General features: G+C 38.2%; 1 protein-coding gene across 3 annotated transcripts in view; it reads left to right on the top strand.

Annotated features, from left to right (window-relative positions):
• Positions 1-13,964, top strand: part of SLC6A11 (solute carrier family 6 member 11) — a 109,928-nt gene extending 95,964 nt beyond the window's left edge. For all 3 annotated transcript variants that reach the window (XM_029996100.2, XM_029996099.2, XM_029996098.1), the window contains exons 11-15: positions 1,228-1,365; positions 6,008-6,110; positions 6,995-7,095; positions 8,454-8,624; positions 10,439-13,964. In XM_029996100.2, coding sequence (XP_029851960.1) covers positions 1,228-1,365; positions 6,008-6,110; positions 6,995-7,095; positions 8,454-8,624; positions 10,439-10,591 — 666 coding nt within the window. In that variant the 3' untranslated portion in view covers positions 10,592-13,964. The remainder of the gene's footprint in view (positions 1-1,227; positions 1,366-6,007; positions 6,111-6,994; positions 7,096-8,453; positions 8,625-10,438) is intronic.
• The last annotated feature ends 556 nt before the right edge of the window (positions 13,965-14,520 follow it).

Genomic DNA, 14,520 nt, shown 5'->3' with positions numbered 1-14,520 from the left:
GCTTAAAACCATTAATTCAAGTTCCTTATTTTAAATCTTATTTATGTGATGCTGGAGATTCCTTTATGATTTACTGTGAACACTGATCCAGCCTGACTACAGCTTTCACTATTAACATGGAAATCAGTTTGAACTTAAATACGGGTGATTAAAATTCACAGTTCAGTAAAATACCAGTGTGACTTCTTTTCCCATTTTTAAAGCATTTTGCAATGAATTTTGAAACCAAATATCAGATAGTGATAATGTAAGTTCCTGTGGCGTATTTATACTTTAAGATACCATAGTAAGAAATGTGTAGTCATATTCTGCAGCAAAGTGACAGCATAGAAGTTGTCCTTCCTATGTGACCATTAAAATTATGAAAGCTGCTTGATGAAAAATGTAAAGTATCTGGCATTATTAGCATGCAGCTCAGCTCTTGGCATGATTTGATTTGGAAAGTTTATGATTTTATACTGTAGAATAAAGCTTTTCAGTGCTTACTTTGCATGACATTTCCAATCACTAAGCTTAACATTTCAGTAACTGCTCTTTTTCCTGATCTAAAGATTTTTTTTTTAAGTCTTTCTAAAATGACCAATTCCTGAACTCTACTCTTGACTGTTCCAGTGAAGCAGGCTTTATATGGTCTACTGTTGGGCATTAATTTTGGTGCCTATTTTAGAAACCTTGCTCCAGAGCCCTGAGTCAGAAGCTCGGGCCTCTTCTTTCTGCTGATTTTTAAAGTCAGTAAGAATGTTCCTTCCCTCCTTCATTAGATGTACTTAGCTTGGGCACTTAATAGCTTTGTGGAACTTCTCTCTTCTGTAAAATGGAGAGAACTTTTCCCAGAAACCTGCAGTTCATTTAGCAGTGCTTGAAGGTGCATAGCACTGCAGTCCTATAAACGGTTTGTACATTATTTAAGTCCCATTCAAGCCACACTTGAAAGATTTCATTTTTAAGTAATCTATCTGCTACAGGGCAAATGCATTCTGAGATAATATTAGTGGATTCAACTATTTGAATTTGGTGGTGGACTGGAAATCCATAGCTTTGGACTTCCTAATTCTGAAATGATGTTCCTCTCAGTTTGAGCTTCTGCTTATACAGAGTGTCTTCAGGGATCATTTGGTCCCTATGATGAGAACATAGAAGGATATTTGAAGCATTTGGTAGCAAATACAAATTCCAACAGCAAATGAGACACATATTTCATTTGTACTTTCCTATCATTTGTTCTAGTTTGTGTGTGTTGAGAGCCTTGTGACAGCTGTTGTAGATATGTACCCAAAGATTTTCCGAAGGGGCTACAGAAGAGAACTGTTGATTCTTGGCCTTTCCATTGTGTCATACTTCATTGGCCTAGTAATGTTAACTGAGGTAAGATGTGCTTTGTTGTACTACTGCAGAAAAAGGGAAATGGGTTTCTTTTTATAATCATAACAGATAAAATGCAAGAACATTTGCCGTAGACAAATTTCACTGTCAGGAATATGACTACAAATACTTGAGACACTCTTCTCAACTACTGTGTAACATTTCAAATGTGAAATGTATCCTCAGTTTCTCAGTGGAGCTTAGGAAATATCTTAATCAAAGTTATGTAGTCAAGGAAATTCCATCTGCTTTGCACCAGCCAACCAGATATACTGATCATGGTTTCTGCTTACTTATTCTGGGCAGATCAGTCTGAAACAACTACATTTTGGATGAATAGATCAATAAAGAAGATGAATTAAAGTGAAAATAGAAAACTAAAATGTCTTTGATTAAAAAAAAGAAAAAGAAAAAAATTTTTTCAAACAAACCAGGGTGTTTGCTTTGGGATGTTATAAGCCAAAAATTCTGAGGGTGTCAGTCCATCCCATCAGTTTATGATACAACTTGTCTGGCACTACTGTGTTTGGCACCCAGGTTGGGGAGGGACTCTTGGATCCTTTGGTACTTGGCAGGAGTTTAGTGCTTGCTTTACAGAATGAGTTGCATCTTCCTCTCCTTCTCTTTACCCTCTCAAGACAGGAAGAAGAGGGGCAGAATCCACACCCTCCTCTGCCCATGTTCTTCTGCTTGCTGGGCCATTAGAGCCTCCCTGTACTAGGCAGTGAGGCAAAGAAAAAAGTTTCATGTCTGAGGAGCTGTAGAACTAAATGTCTGAGGAATGTTTGTCCGAGGAAGCCTGGCTGTATTAACGGTGAAGGGCCACGCCGTGTCTCTGTTGTGCAGCAATCTCAGGCAGGGTTTCCCAGTGAAGCAGCCTCCCACAGCTTCATGAACTCATCTGGGGTCACTTACATTCCCTCTACAGAGATCCACAGTCCTTAGACTATGTGCTTTTCAAATTGCTTTGTTACTGAAAATGAGCAAAATCACTCAAAAAAGGTGGTAGGCAATTGTAAGCATGTTAGTTTGTTGTCCCCAGTATGCAAGTTTTTACAATAAATAGAATAAATCAACTAATCAGAATATATTAGCTTTAGATACACTTTCAAGGAAAGAGTAACTAAAGATGGGGAGGAAAGTGCAGACTAGGACAGAATGAAACTTTTATTACTTTTTTTAGTGACAGTTTGTGCCAGACTAATCAGATACCTCTCTCTGATAAGAGATATGATACTCTGTATTAAGTAAATGCAGTTGAGCAGAAGTTTTATACACTTTAGTGAAGGAACTGAAAATTCACCACAAGAAAAAATATTAATTTTATTCAAAAGAAAAGGACTGGTACAAGAAACTGCACAAAGGGGAGATGGTGACTGTTGGTGTTAAAAGAGACAGTGGCTGAAATGACATTCTTAGCAAAGTTACACAGACAGAGCTTGGTAGCAATTTCACCTAGTATCTGTAGTTGACTTGCTATGGAAACGAGTCACATATAGTGATTGGCTACATCTGACTAGCTCTCTGGCAATGTATTTCTTCCTTCATTTTAAACTTTTAACCTACTGGCAGATTTCAGTCAATTTAGCAGAAGTTTCAAAGATAAATCCTCTTTCATGAAAGTTCAATGTTCATGAAAGTTGGCAGCCAGATAGAGAAGTCCTACAAGTGTCCTTATTGTTCAAAAGAACAAAGCATGAGTTCAGTCTTTATTAAAAAACAAAGAATTCACAAAAAAGCTGTAGCCTAATGAGTGCATGAACGATAAGGGCTCACAGTCATCTCTAAGATTTAAGTCCAAATCAGGCTTCATTAACTCTGACGGTCCTGGGTCACAGAGGAAGGCATAATGATAGGGAAGGACTGGATGTCTGGAGTATTAAAGATTGGGTAGACTATAGCAGCACAAGGTGTAAAGTCATCCATATAGTAGTAAACATTTCTACTGGGCACCCTACTCCAGGGTGTATAAGCTGGCCATGAATAATTAGGCTGAAAATTAAGAGATTTCTATGCATCAGAACAGTGAGGTTCTAGGATTTTGTCCAAGAACAATAGTTCTGGCTTTAAACTGGACTTCAGATTGTCCATTAGTTTATGAAAGGTACTATGTGACACAGCTCCCTGTGAGAACAGAGGAATTGACACTGGTTGATTAAGAATTCCTTCCAGGGGTGTGTCCCTACAACTTGAGCATTGGAGCAGAGCAACCTTATAGGGACCAATTTGCCTGTAATCATTCTTACCCTCAGTAAGATAAATTGTCTTTGCTATGTCAAATGGGGAAATTTTGGAGTATTTCCTTCCACAGTGCAAGTGCTAAGCAGAGCACTGAGAGATACATTATCGAGATGTACAGGCTAAAAGAAATATAAGCATGAAGAGTGAAGAGGAAGCAAATTCTCCAAAATGACAGGAATATTCTTGCAGGAGTTTTGTGGAATAGTTTCCCTTACATTGTATTGTCTTAGTTGGTTTCCAATTTGCTCAGATATTTGCTGAGCCTGACTGTGAGCTCTTTGCAGTAAGATGTTCAATTGTGAGATTTTGGGAAGCAGTCAGCTGGCAGAGCTGACTAAAACAGTGTAGCTAATAATCAAAAAAGTATCTGCATTAGGAGAAAAAAAAACTTCATTTAACTATAAACATTTTACTTCAACATTTGCATTCTTGTCTGGGGGCGCTGATATTCTACAGTGCTTTTACTATAACTTTTTGCTGAACAGAAACCTTAAAGGACAGAGAAACACTTTTTTCTCTGTATTGCTAGAGAGACGTAAGTTATTACTGAGAGGTGTGACTTATTTACATCATCAGCTAGGCAGTCTAAGTAGCTGTAATCCAATGCAGAAATGACGCACTGGTGGAGAACACTCCATTCCATGGTACTTCAGTAAGGCATCAAAGCATTATGCAGGAGTGAGACTTCCAATGGTAAATATATATCCCAATTCTGTCCTTATCCTCTCTTGCATTTCTAAATACACATTCCTGGATTTTATTCAGGCTTTGGATTATTCATAAAAGATATTCTACCTTATAGAAAAACTTTCTTATTCAGATATATGGTCATTTCCTAACTGTACAGTGCTAGTTTTGCCAAATGCCTGCTTGGACATCAATGCAGTTTTATATACAATAACTTTAGAACATTCTTATGTTCTGTAAGATTTAGACAAGATTTCAAGTTTACAGAGTCCATCTTAACTTACCTTCAGCCAGTTAATGAAGAGAAAAAAAGGGGAAAATCCTAGGTATTGTTTTTGATTTAGTTTTCTTTATGTTTTTAGGGTTCTCTTCCATTTGCAGAAAATTGTCAGAGATGTAATGGATCATATGTACTACCCAAATAGCATTACATTTCAACTGAAGAGATGCTCTCAAGCCCCTATTTCCTTCACATAGCTTTCTGCAAAGAGGGAAGTCTTAGGATTCCTTTCTATTGAAATGATCTTTTGTGAATCTCCTCGTTATTATTTCAATATTGAACGCATATGTGAGAAAAGATAAAGTATCTCGTACAGAAAGTGCTGTAATATCATTCATATAATTTTAATAGTTGGATTATCCATAATGTTATTTATTGGACTTCATAGGTTTTCTTCTCATCTTGCCTCAAGGCAAAGGCTCTAGAAAGCCAGCCAGTTCGCTGAACAGTTCTGACTATTACAAGCAAGAGAAAAAATACAGGAAAAGAAGAAAAGAATTATGTCTATGACAGATGTGACAATTTATGTAGTTGAGTCATAGTCAACCAGTAAGTGAGGATGTCTTAAGCACATTTACCTTTTTCATACTGCTTGGCACTGTGGCACCACTGAATGTATGAAATTACAGACTGTTGATAGTATAGTGGACGTTGTACATGGATGCCATGCTAACATCGGACAGTGCTTGGTTTTGGTTGCTCTCCTTTCTGGATGTGCAGAGGCTGCTATTTTAAAGCCCTCTGGAGAACATTTTTTAACTTGATGGGAAAACTTTTTTAAAAAGCTTGCTTTGAGTCCGGGTGATTCTTCTTTCTTTTTTTTTTTTTTTTTTTTTTTTGGTCAAATAATAATGACTTGTTTCAGTATTGTGGCTTAAAGGCTGTGAGCTACATTCAAACTTTATAGGTCAGTTTAGTCATTTTACAGTCCCTATACCATTGGAGAGTGATTCTAGTAGCTACAGATTTTGCCTTCTTTCCCCACATTTTAACTAATTATTTTACATATTAATAACACAGACACAAAACAAGACCCTGCATCTTCATGTGCAGTGATCTGGAGATCAAAAGCACCTGTAGGTGTCTACAGCTTGATGTGATAACAAATGAAGTTGAAAAAAAGTATGGAGGTGGGAGAGGATTCTGGAAACAAGTCAAATGTAGTTCTCTCCACTCTAGGGTTTACTACCTTAAAGCAAATGCACAGTATTCAACTGGCATAGGGAATAACCTTAAGTGCTGTGGAAGAAAAAAATCTTTCACAATACGAAATCACTGAGAAATGAATATTCTTTGTTCAAGAAGGAACCAACTTTAGTAGGAAGATTGCCAGGGAACCAACAGATTGACTGTGTAATTAAAGCCATATTTGCTATGAAATATTCCTACTGGTGCCAACACAATATTTTTTTTCCTTTTGCTGTTTTTGTCTTTCAGGGTGGGATGTATGTCTTTCAGTTATTTGACTCTTATGCAGCTAGTGGCATGTGCCTTCTTTTTGTTGCCATATTTGAATGTGTCTGCATAGGCTGGGTTTACGGTGAGTTGCTGAAAATTGCTGTGGTTTTCAGTTTTTATGAAAGTTTTATATTTGCATAAAAGCAATGTGAAAGCCTTGTACCCTTATGGAGTGGGGCCCTCCACATTCCCATGCCCTACCAAAAGTCAGGAATGCCTTATTTTTCCACTCTAAATTACAAAGATAGTAGATTATTTCCCCCCCCCCCCCCTTTGGTTCGTGTCAGGACTGACCTCCACCTTCCTTCACCAAGGAAGTCCTTAGCTGACTTAGAAAGTGGGGGTGGCAATAAGTCTTTCTTCTTTCACAAAGTGTCTGTGCAGGGCCTGTTCCCTTCCACTTCTGACACTGACAGATAAATCCAGGGAAGTTTGAGTTCATGCCTCATTAACACAGAAGGGACATAGTAGTGTCCCTAGCTCTGCTGTTTCTGTCTGTCAGCAAAGTCAAGAGAAAACCACCACAGTGTCGGGTATGTTCATGGTTACATCCTCGAGCATTTTTTGGACACAAAGGACTGACAATTTTGCTTTGTAAAACAACATATGAACTTCAGATCACACATGTCCCCAGCTATGTAAGCACTCACACACGAACTTGTAGCATATATATACTCTTTAACTGGATTTTCTCAGACTGTTACTGACCAGAAGCCATTTCTGTTTGACAGCTTGCCCACTCCTACGCTCTGTTCATATCGGTCAGATAGAGATGTAGGCAGCAATCTCTGCACAAGTACGGAGCAGATGACAGAGATGTATGTGTCAGGGAAAGAGGTAGCAGCTTCAGTCTTTGCAGCTCTGTCAGAACCCATGTTTTTCTCTTTACTGTTTTAAATACTGACTTATGCAACCTCTTCCATGTACATTCTACATCTGCTTTTCATTTGTTTTTTTTGGGGGCAGGCAGCAATCGCTTTTATGATAACATTGAAGATATGATCGGGTACAAGCCACTGTCATTGATTAAATGGTGCTGGATGGTCTTAACTCCAGGTATTTGCGCAGTAAGTACACATGGCCAAATAACTTGTTTTAGACATAAAGAGGGTATTCTGTGCATATTTTTAGAATTTTGCTGCTGCTAATAATTCACAGTTGAGAAAACCACGTATTGATTTGTAGCACATGTTTTAATTAAAAAACACTCTGTAGGATCTGTAAAAACTGTTAAATATTCTGTAAATTGTGAGAAATCTTAGTATATACAATAATAGGAAAAAAATAAACTCAGGTTCCTAAACAAGCATTTGCCAACACAACGGAGGCTGTTTTTTACTGCATGGCTAGTGTACCTTGTGTCTACCCAGCATAACTCAAGCTCCTCCAGACTTGTGCTGGTTTCCTTGCTGCTCCAGCCTCCTATTTCCTTTCCTCTCTTTGGGTGAATAGACATTTTTCAAAGACGACAGGACGTTTTCTCCTCTAGCAAAAGTAGTTGAAGAGGCCAAAAGCACACCTCATATGCATGAAGAAGGGAAAGGAATTTGCCTTACCCGAAGCTAGCAGTACTGGTGCCAACTCTGGCAATCTGCTGTGGCTATGTAACAGGGACAAAATTACAAAAGGAGCATAACCAGATTGCCCATAAATTTGATCCACAAGTGCTTGAGGATTAGATACTAAAACCTTCCAGTTGTCCAATATGTAAATGATAGCAACTGCAAAACCACAGATGCTGGGGCACCTAGAGATCCAGGTTCCTTTGAGCTCTGCCAGTTCATTTGCAAACTTGGGAAAATTTCTGACTCATTTTCACCAACTCTGAGATGAAGTTAATATCACTTGCTCTTGTAAACTCTTTTCACCACTTTGGAGAAAAGTACATAGTAACTTTTCTATATTTCATAAATTTAAATGGTCCAAACTGCTTGATTAGACACCTGTTGAATTTAGACAGATATATTTGAGCTTTTGTGAGGATGAAAGAGTTGGCCTGCAGAACTGCAGATACAGACAGTGGATTAAGGCAACTTTGAAAATTTTGGCTTTCCTTTTTCATCATGACAGGTTGGAGAGAACACAGCTTGCGTTACTTAATCACAGCTCGTTCACGGTAGCAAACCTTAATCTTTCCTGCCCAGGTACTGTTTGCCATCAAAGTGCAGGTTTTATTGTCATTGAGAGGTAAATAGGATTTAAACTTGAAAGGTTGTTCATTTCTGTGGAAGCGACTGAGACACGTTATTTAAGCTCTACATAAAAGAAGATATTGCTGGGTGGTTTTTTTTTCTCTCTGACTGAAAAGCTTACCTCTACTTTCCATCTTTAGGGAGACTGGCCTTGCCTAAACAGTCAGTCATTTTCCTGTTACATAGGCAGTGTTTTTTCAAATACCACTAATATGTTCCTCTGCTTATTTCAGGGAATCTTCATCTTTTTCCTGGTGAAGTACAAGCCTTTGAAATACAACAATGTATATATATACCCTGACTGGGGCTATGGCATAGGGTGGATGATGGCGCTCTCTTCCATGATCTGTATCCCTTTGTGGATCTGCATTAAGCTGTGGAAGACAGAAGGCACTTTCATAGAGGTAAAATATATTTTTAGATTAATGATACTGAAAAAAGAAGTGGGAAGGGAGTGTGAATCCTCACCTGCATGAGACTAAGCACAGTTTAATCAAAAAAGCAATGCCACGTACCTGTTCCAGTGGCAGCTTGGGGTAGCCCTCTCAGTCACTGGTGGAAACAGGGATCTGAATTTTCTGTTTTCTTCTGAATTTTTTTTTTTTTTTTTTTTTTTTGCCTTCACTGACTTCAACCTGTGGTAAAGTAACCAATACTATAGCTTTAAGGTGCTCTGTTCCTGCTCAATTTGTAGCTTAAAATGTCTGTAACATCAGCTAAATCCCTCAAGAAGGTTTGTAATAGCCATTCATTCAGGTCAGCTGCCTTCTTTCCATGGTTTTGGTAACTAATCTTTGTGCTGCCAGGATTTTCCTCCAGGAGCTGGGTAGCAAACACTCACTTATGTCTTCAGGACAGTTTTCCTGATTGCAGTTCTCTGAGTAAGAAATACAGGCAAAAATAAATATTCGGTGCAATTTACTAACATTTGGTATCAGGTAAAGATTATTAAATATATGACCTTTTCTCCAAAGAAAGACAATGAAGATGGCTATAATGGAAGAAACAGAAATATAAATCTTATTCAGCTGTTTGGGATTTCTCATATTGCAGAAAAGCCTAGTTCTGTCATCTGGAGTTCCTTAGATACTAGTCAGTAAAAGTAGGTATCCCAGAATTGCCTCCTTCTATCTCAATACATACATGGAAGGGACTTTATTCAGTCGCTTTCATGCTTTCTCAGTCTTTCTGATATTCTCTAGGATAATGCCAATGTGAAGAACAAGACAGTAGGAATTTCTGTGCCTAGGGTGCCTGGGGCTCATTAACTTATCTAGCACTTTTGAAAGATCTGTCTCACAGTGTATACCCACACTTCCAAGATTATCCTCCACTCAGAGCCAAAGGGTATGACATCTGAATATATCTGAGCATATCTCAGCATAATAGGTACTGCTTTCTTGAATGGAGAAGGTAATATGCAATTGTGCTGGCTGATGGCAGTCCATATTGAAATGACTCCATTACACTGATTAAATACAGCCTGGAGACTACCTAGGAAATCTTTACTGTGGGTATATAAACAAAAAATGAATTGTCCATAATATAGTTTTCCTAGGATGTCAAAAAGGGAAGTTTTGCACAAACCTTAACATTAAATATTTCCTTAATGCATCAACCTTACCCTGTCTCTACAAGTAAATAGACTTTGTTTACAGTCTGAAGCACTGCAGACAGGTCATTATCTTTTCCATACATGAATGACAAGAGGGTTTTTTCAATTACAGTCAGGAGCTTCTCAGGAAGCCAAATTCCTGCAACTTGTCTGCTCTCCCAGCTGTAAGCAGCAATGTTGCTACTGATGTTTTTGCTAGAAAAGAGAAAGTTCTCAGATGAAAACGCATATTTTTCTTTTGCTTTTTATGGTAGCTTAATACACTTTGGCAGTCTCTTGTTTATTTATTTTTTTCAGTGTATAGTACCACAAGAAAGAAAATGTACCCATATAACAGACCTTACGCAGAGCATTGTGCTGAGTTTCTTCATGGAGGGAGATGTTACTCTAAATCAGCATGAAAATACACTTTGACTTTGTCTTCGCCTTCACTTTCTATGATTTGTAAAGAATTATGCAGCATGCAGTTTTATGGATTTACCTATAACAGGGAAATGAGAAGCAGACATGCAAGAGAAAAGGGTTTTATTGTCAATCTGTTTAAGAAACGTGTGCTTGTGACCAAGAAAAAGATAATGATTTCCATTCTCTCGGATTTTCTAGAAATTCAGGAAGTTGATTACACCTAGCTCAGATCTGAAAATGAGAGGGAAACTTGGAGGAGGAGCCTACATTGCAGCAATAAATGACTGCGATGCTAAACTGAAAGGAGATGGCACCATTTCAACCATTACAGAAAAGGAGACACATTTCTGAAAGAACTATCTTTTTTGGTTTATTTTTTTTGTATAAATAAATAAATAAATAAATTCACTTAATTATAGAGGCTGGCTTGTTTTGCACAAAATTTTATTAACCAGTTAATTTTAAAGTGAAAATTGTATACTTGTTTAAAAGTGATTTTTTTTAAATTACTATATAAGTAATGATTATGTAAAAGAAAAAGAAATAGTATTATATGGTATGTTAGTGATGACTTCCTGTAATTTGGTGATTTCAGTAAATGTTTTTTTAGAAGTTAGAGGGACCTGTATAATGTGCTGTAAAACTTTTCTACTTTGATTTCTGGCAGGTGTAATGTTGTATAGCTATATGCATTCTAATGTGTAAGCATTTCAGACCATTTCAGCTTTTAATGTATGTATATAAAGGGGACCAGAATGTCCTTGTGTTTATATTGGAAGAAATCGCGAGGGGATGGGGGGATGACTTGTAACGGCTGTTGCATGTTACTGTCTAAACGTGGGCTGTATCCAAAGTCCACTGAAATCAGAGGGAGCCTTCCCGGCCGAGGCCAGTGGCTTTTGCACCAGGCTGTGTGCGGTTCAGCCTTTCCCTAGGCTAGGGCAGCTGCGAGGCTGAGTTTTGCACGTAACAAAGCTCTTCTTTCCGGGTGAGTTTTGTGAAGCCGACAGAAGCACCACCTCACCAGCTCTTACCGCCTTCCCTCCACCCTCCATTTGCCTCAACAGGTCGAAAAATGTGGTGGAATGGGCCCACTTCTGAGTCACTGTTTTTCTGGAGTTTGGATGGAGAATATTTCTTAAGAGCTATGAATTTTGCTGCTCTTGTAAGTTAATGGTCTCTGAGATGATGTGTACTGCTTCAGGAGACCTCTAAAACTTTTTCATTTTCTTCAGTGTCTGGGTGGCCAGCACTTCATTTTGGCTGACACTTCCCATCCCCTGAAGTGAAATGTGTTTGTCTATGCTTGTAGAACAGGAGATGAAGGTGACTTTATATATGTGGAGATGTTCTGAGGAAAAAAAAGAGCAGGTTTAGAGCTCTGCATACCTTGGCCTCTCTGTCTGTCTCTGTCTGTTTGCCATTCTGTCTGTACAGCTACTCATTCCCCTCAAAAGAAATCAAGGATGCTGTAATGACAATGTGTAGCACTATATAGCTTTTCTCATCTTCAGGGTACTTCCTAGATACTCTCAGATTAGGCATTGATTCTTCCACCCTGAATGGTATCAAGGCCTGCACTGAAGTCAGAACAGGAGCTTATTTGGTGGAAGGCTAGAGTAATTGGTCCTTAATCTCTACAAGAGTTCCAGAGGTAATTTATATGCGGTGCAGATGAAGGAATTAAGACAGGCATGTTGTGACTTCTCCGTTTCGCAAAGGGAGTAGTATTGGGTTTGTGATATCGGGCCTTTTTAGTCTATCAATTGTATGAACTGACTCCCTCTGATTTAAAACAGATTTTGTCTGTGAATCCAACTGATGGATGGTTGTTACCATGAGGTATGCAAATGGTAGTCCAGGTATCAAAATCTCTAGACTATCTCTTGGGTTGTTTTGGTTTTTTTGTTGTTTTTTTTTTCCCTGCCAATATTCCAAATGCTATTATTTATTCTGGACAACTTTTTTTTTTTTTTTTTTTCTTTTCCTGTTTTTTTATTTAATGGTTCTATGAGAAACCTGTGGAGGAATACTGTACTACACTGCACAATAGTTGATGAGGAGAGACAAGCAATAACCTAAGACAGCTCAGAATAAATGTCATAAAATCTGCTCTCTTCTCTGCAATTCAAAATCACCAAAGCTCAGATACCAGCATCTGGATTTATTTAAAAACAGCAGTGGCTGCTCGCCTTCTACAGAGGAAAACATTTCACTAGAAGTTACTAAGTATATCTTAATATTACATAGAACTGTACATGTAGTCAGCATTTCTTTGAGATTTTACAGTTACCTTTTTAAAAAGCATTTTCATAGAATCACTTTGTCTCAAGTCACATGATTAAACCTAATAGACCTATTTAATTTTACTTATTTATATTTCTTGTGTGGTAAGGTGGAAGTCTAAGAGGGAACTTCTCTACCACAATGCTACTTCAAATATTTTGAGTCCTGCTTGCCTTTGCATGTCTCCATCGTTAGGTGCTTAGGAAAGGACATTTTGAAGGAGCCTGCCTTTACAAAGGTACAGAACCATCATGTTGTGACTGTCTTGTGAATGCTGGCCTCCCTCACAGGGAGGCTTCAGCTTGCCATCCAGAACTGGAGGTTACCAAAGAAAATCACAGTCCCATTGCAAAATGATACTTCTGGAAGAGGAATGCTCCCAGGAGTGAAACCACAGATTGAGTTATATACAACAAAGCAACTGAAAGCTACATATTGACATTGAAAAAATGCCCACTCCAAAACCTAGAAATTAAAATTTTTGGAAGTCCTAATGAGTCATAAATATTTTTAATCTAGTGTCCCTTTCTGGTCTTTCTCTCCACTCACCAGAGTTGCAGGACTAAGGCCCCAAAGCCACATACGGGCCTTGGGATGGATTATGTTCCCTCCCAGAGTAAATGTCAACACATTTTCTTATCAGTGAAGGATGTGCAAATGTAGATGCACTGTTAGGTTACACTTGGCCTTGATTTCAGTGAAGTTATCTTCAGCAATCAAGACTCCTCGTGAATGTTTACAGTAAAGTGTGCCAAGAGGTGGAACCCACACCACTCAACTGGCCACCCATTAGGCACAAAATAAAAATCCCAGACAAGTCAGGGTTGTCCTTCAAATCATAACACACACTGCTGTAGCAGAAAAACTTGGCTTGTGCATTTTAGCTTGTCAATGTACTTTGAACTGTTGTACTCATCCAAATATCTCCACAGGAACTATGTACTTTGTATGGAACTTGCTTCCTATTCTGCTGCTATGAACCATTTCACCTGTAGCTTTATACACATACATATGGTTTGGCATGGTCTAAAGTATTATACAGTATAACTAATGTGCTGTGCTTGTAAATGTGTGCATTTAATATCTGACTTGTTTAACACTTTACTGATTTTTAAAAAAATCTTTTTTCTTTTGTGGGGAGGGATGTGGTAGGGTAAATTTCCTAATAGTATTTGTGTTTTGTTTGGGGCTTTTTTGAAACAATATGAAGGGGAAAATGCAAAAAACAACTATATCATGATGATTTTTTTTATGCAGTAGAAACAATATTGCCCTTTTCTGAAATATCTGCAGTATTATTAAAAATAATACAATAAAAATGAACAACCACTAAGGTTTATGTTACATTTTGCACAAAGAAAGATTGCTTGGTTTTGAAGGGCACAAGATTTCGTCTACTTACTTGTTTTCAAAAATTAAAGGAAATGGGCAAAACCCATTCTGTGTATTTTAGTTTATATCAATGTATTTTATATGACCCTCACCTAGCAAATTAAATAATCACCACTACCCTGTTAGGGCAGAGATATGCCCCTTGATTTTAAATGGGGAGCTTAGAAACAAGAGAAGATTTAACAACTTGTTTGAGCTCATCCAGTAAATCTGCGGCTGAAACAAATGGAAGTTTCCTGATCTCACAACTTAATGTCAGTGTTATTTAATATAAATCCATGTTGCTCATGGAAAAGTGCAGACCTGCTGCCACTTTCCTCCCATCCCTCCCCACTTCTGGCTGTGTTTTGTTGTGGCCTGCTTTGTGTCGCTGGCAGTGTTAGGAGAGCCCTGCAGAGAGCCACCTCGGGAACCGGGCTGGCTGAAACTTCACCCAACAAAAGCCTATGGTCAGTTCTCAGTAACTCCAGCTTATTGCCTGGCCGTACAAATGCTAGTGCTGAAGGGAGACACCACAGGAAGGCGAACTACATCCTCCAGCTGCTATATACACTACGCTGAATTAAAATAACCTTCTAACCATGGCCTCGTCACAGGCCAAT

Source organism: Aquila chrysaetos, chromosome 20 (assembly GCF_900496995.4).
Source record: "Aquila chrysaetos chrysaetos chromosome 20, bAquChr1.4, whole genome shotgun sequence".
Taxonomy (NCBI): domain Eukaryota; kingdom Metazoa; phylum Chordata; class Aves; order Accipitriformes; family Accipitridae; genus Aquila; species Aquila chrysaetos.
This window is presented reverse-complemented; position numbering and strand designations above follow the sequence as displayed.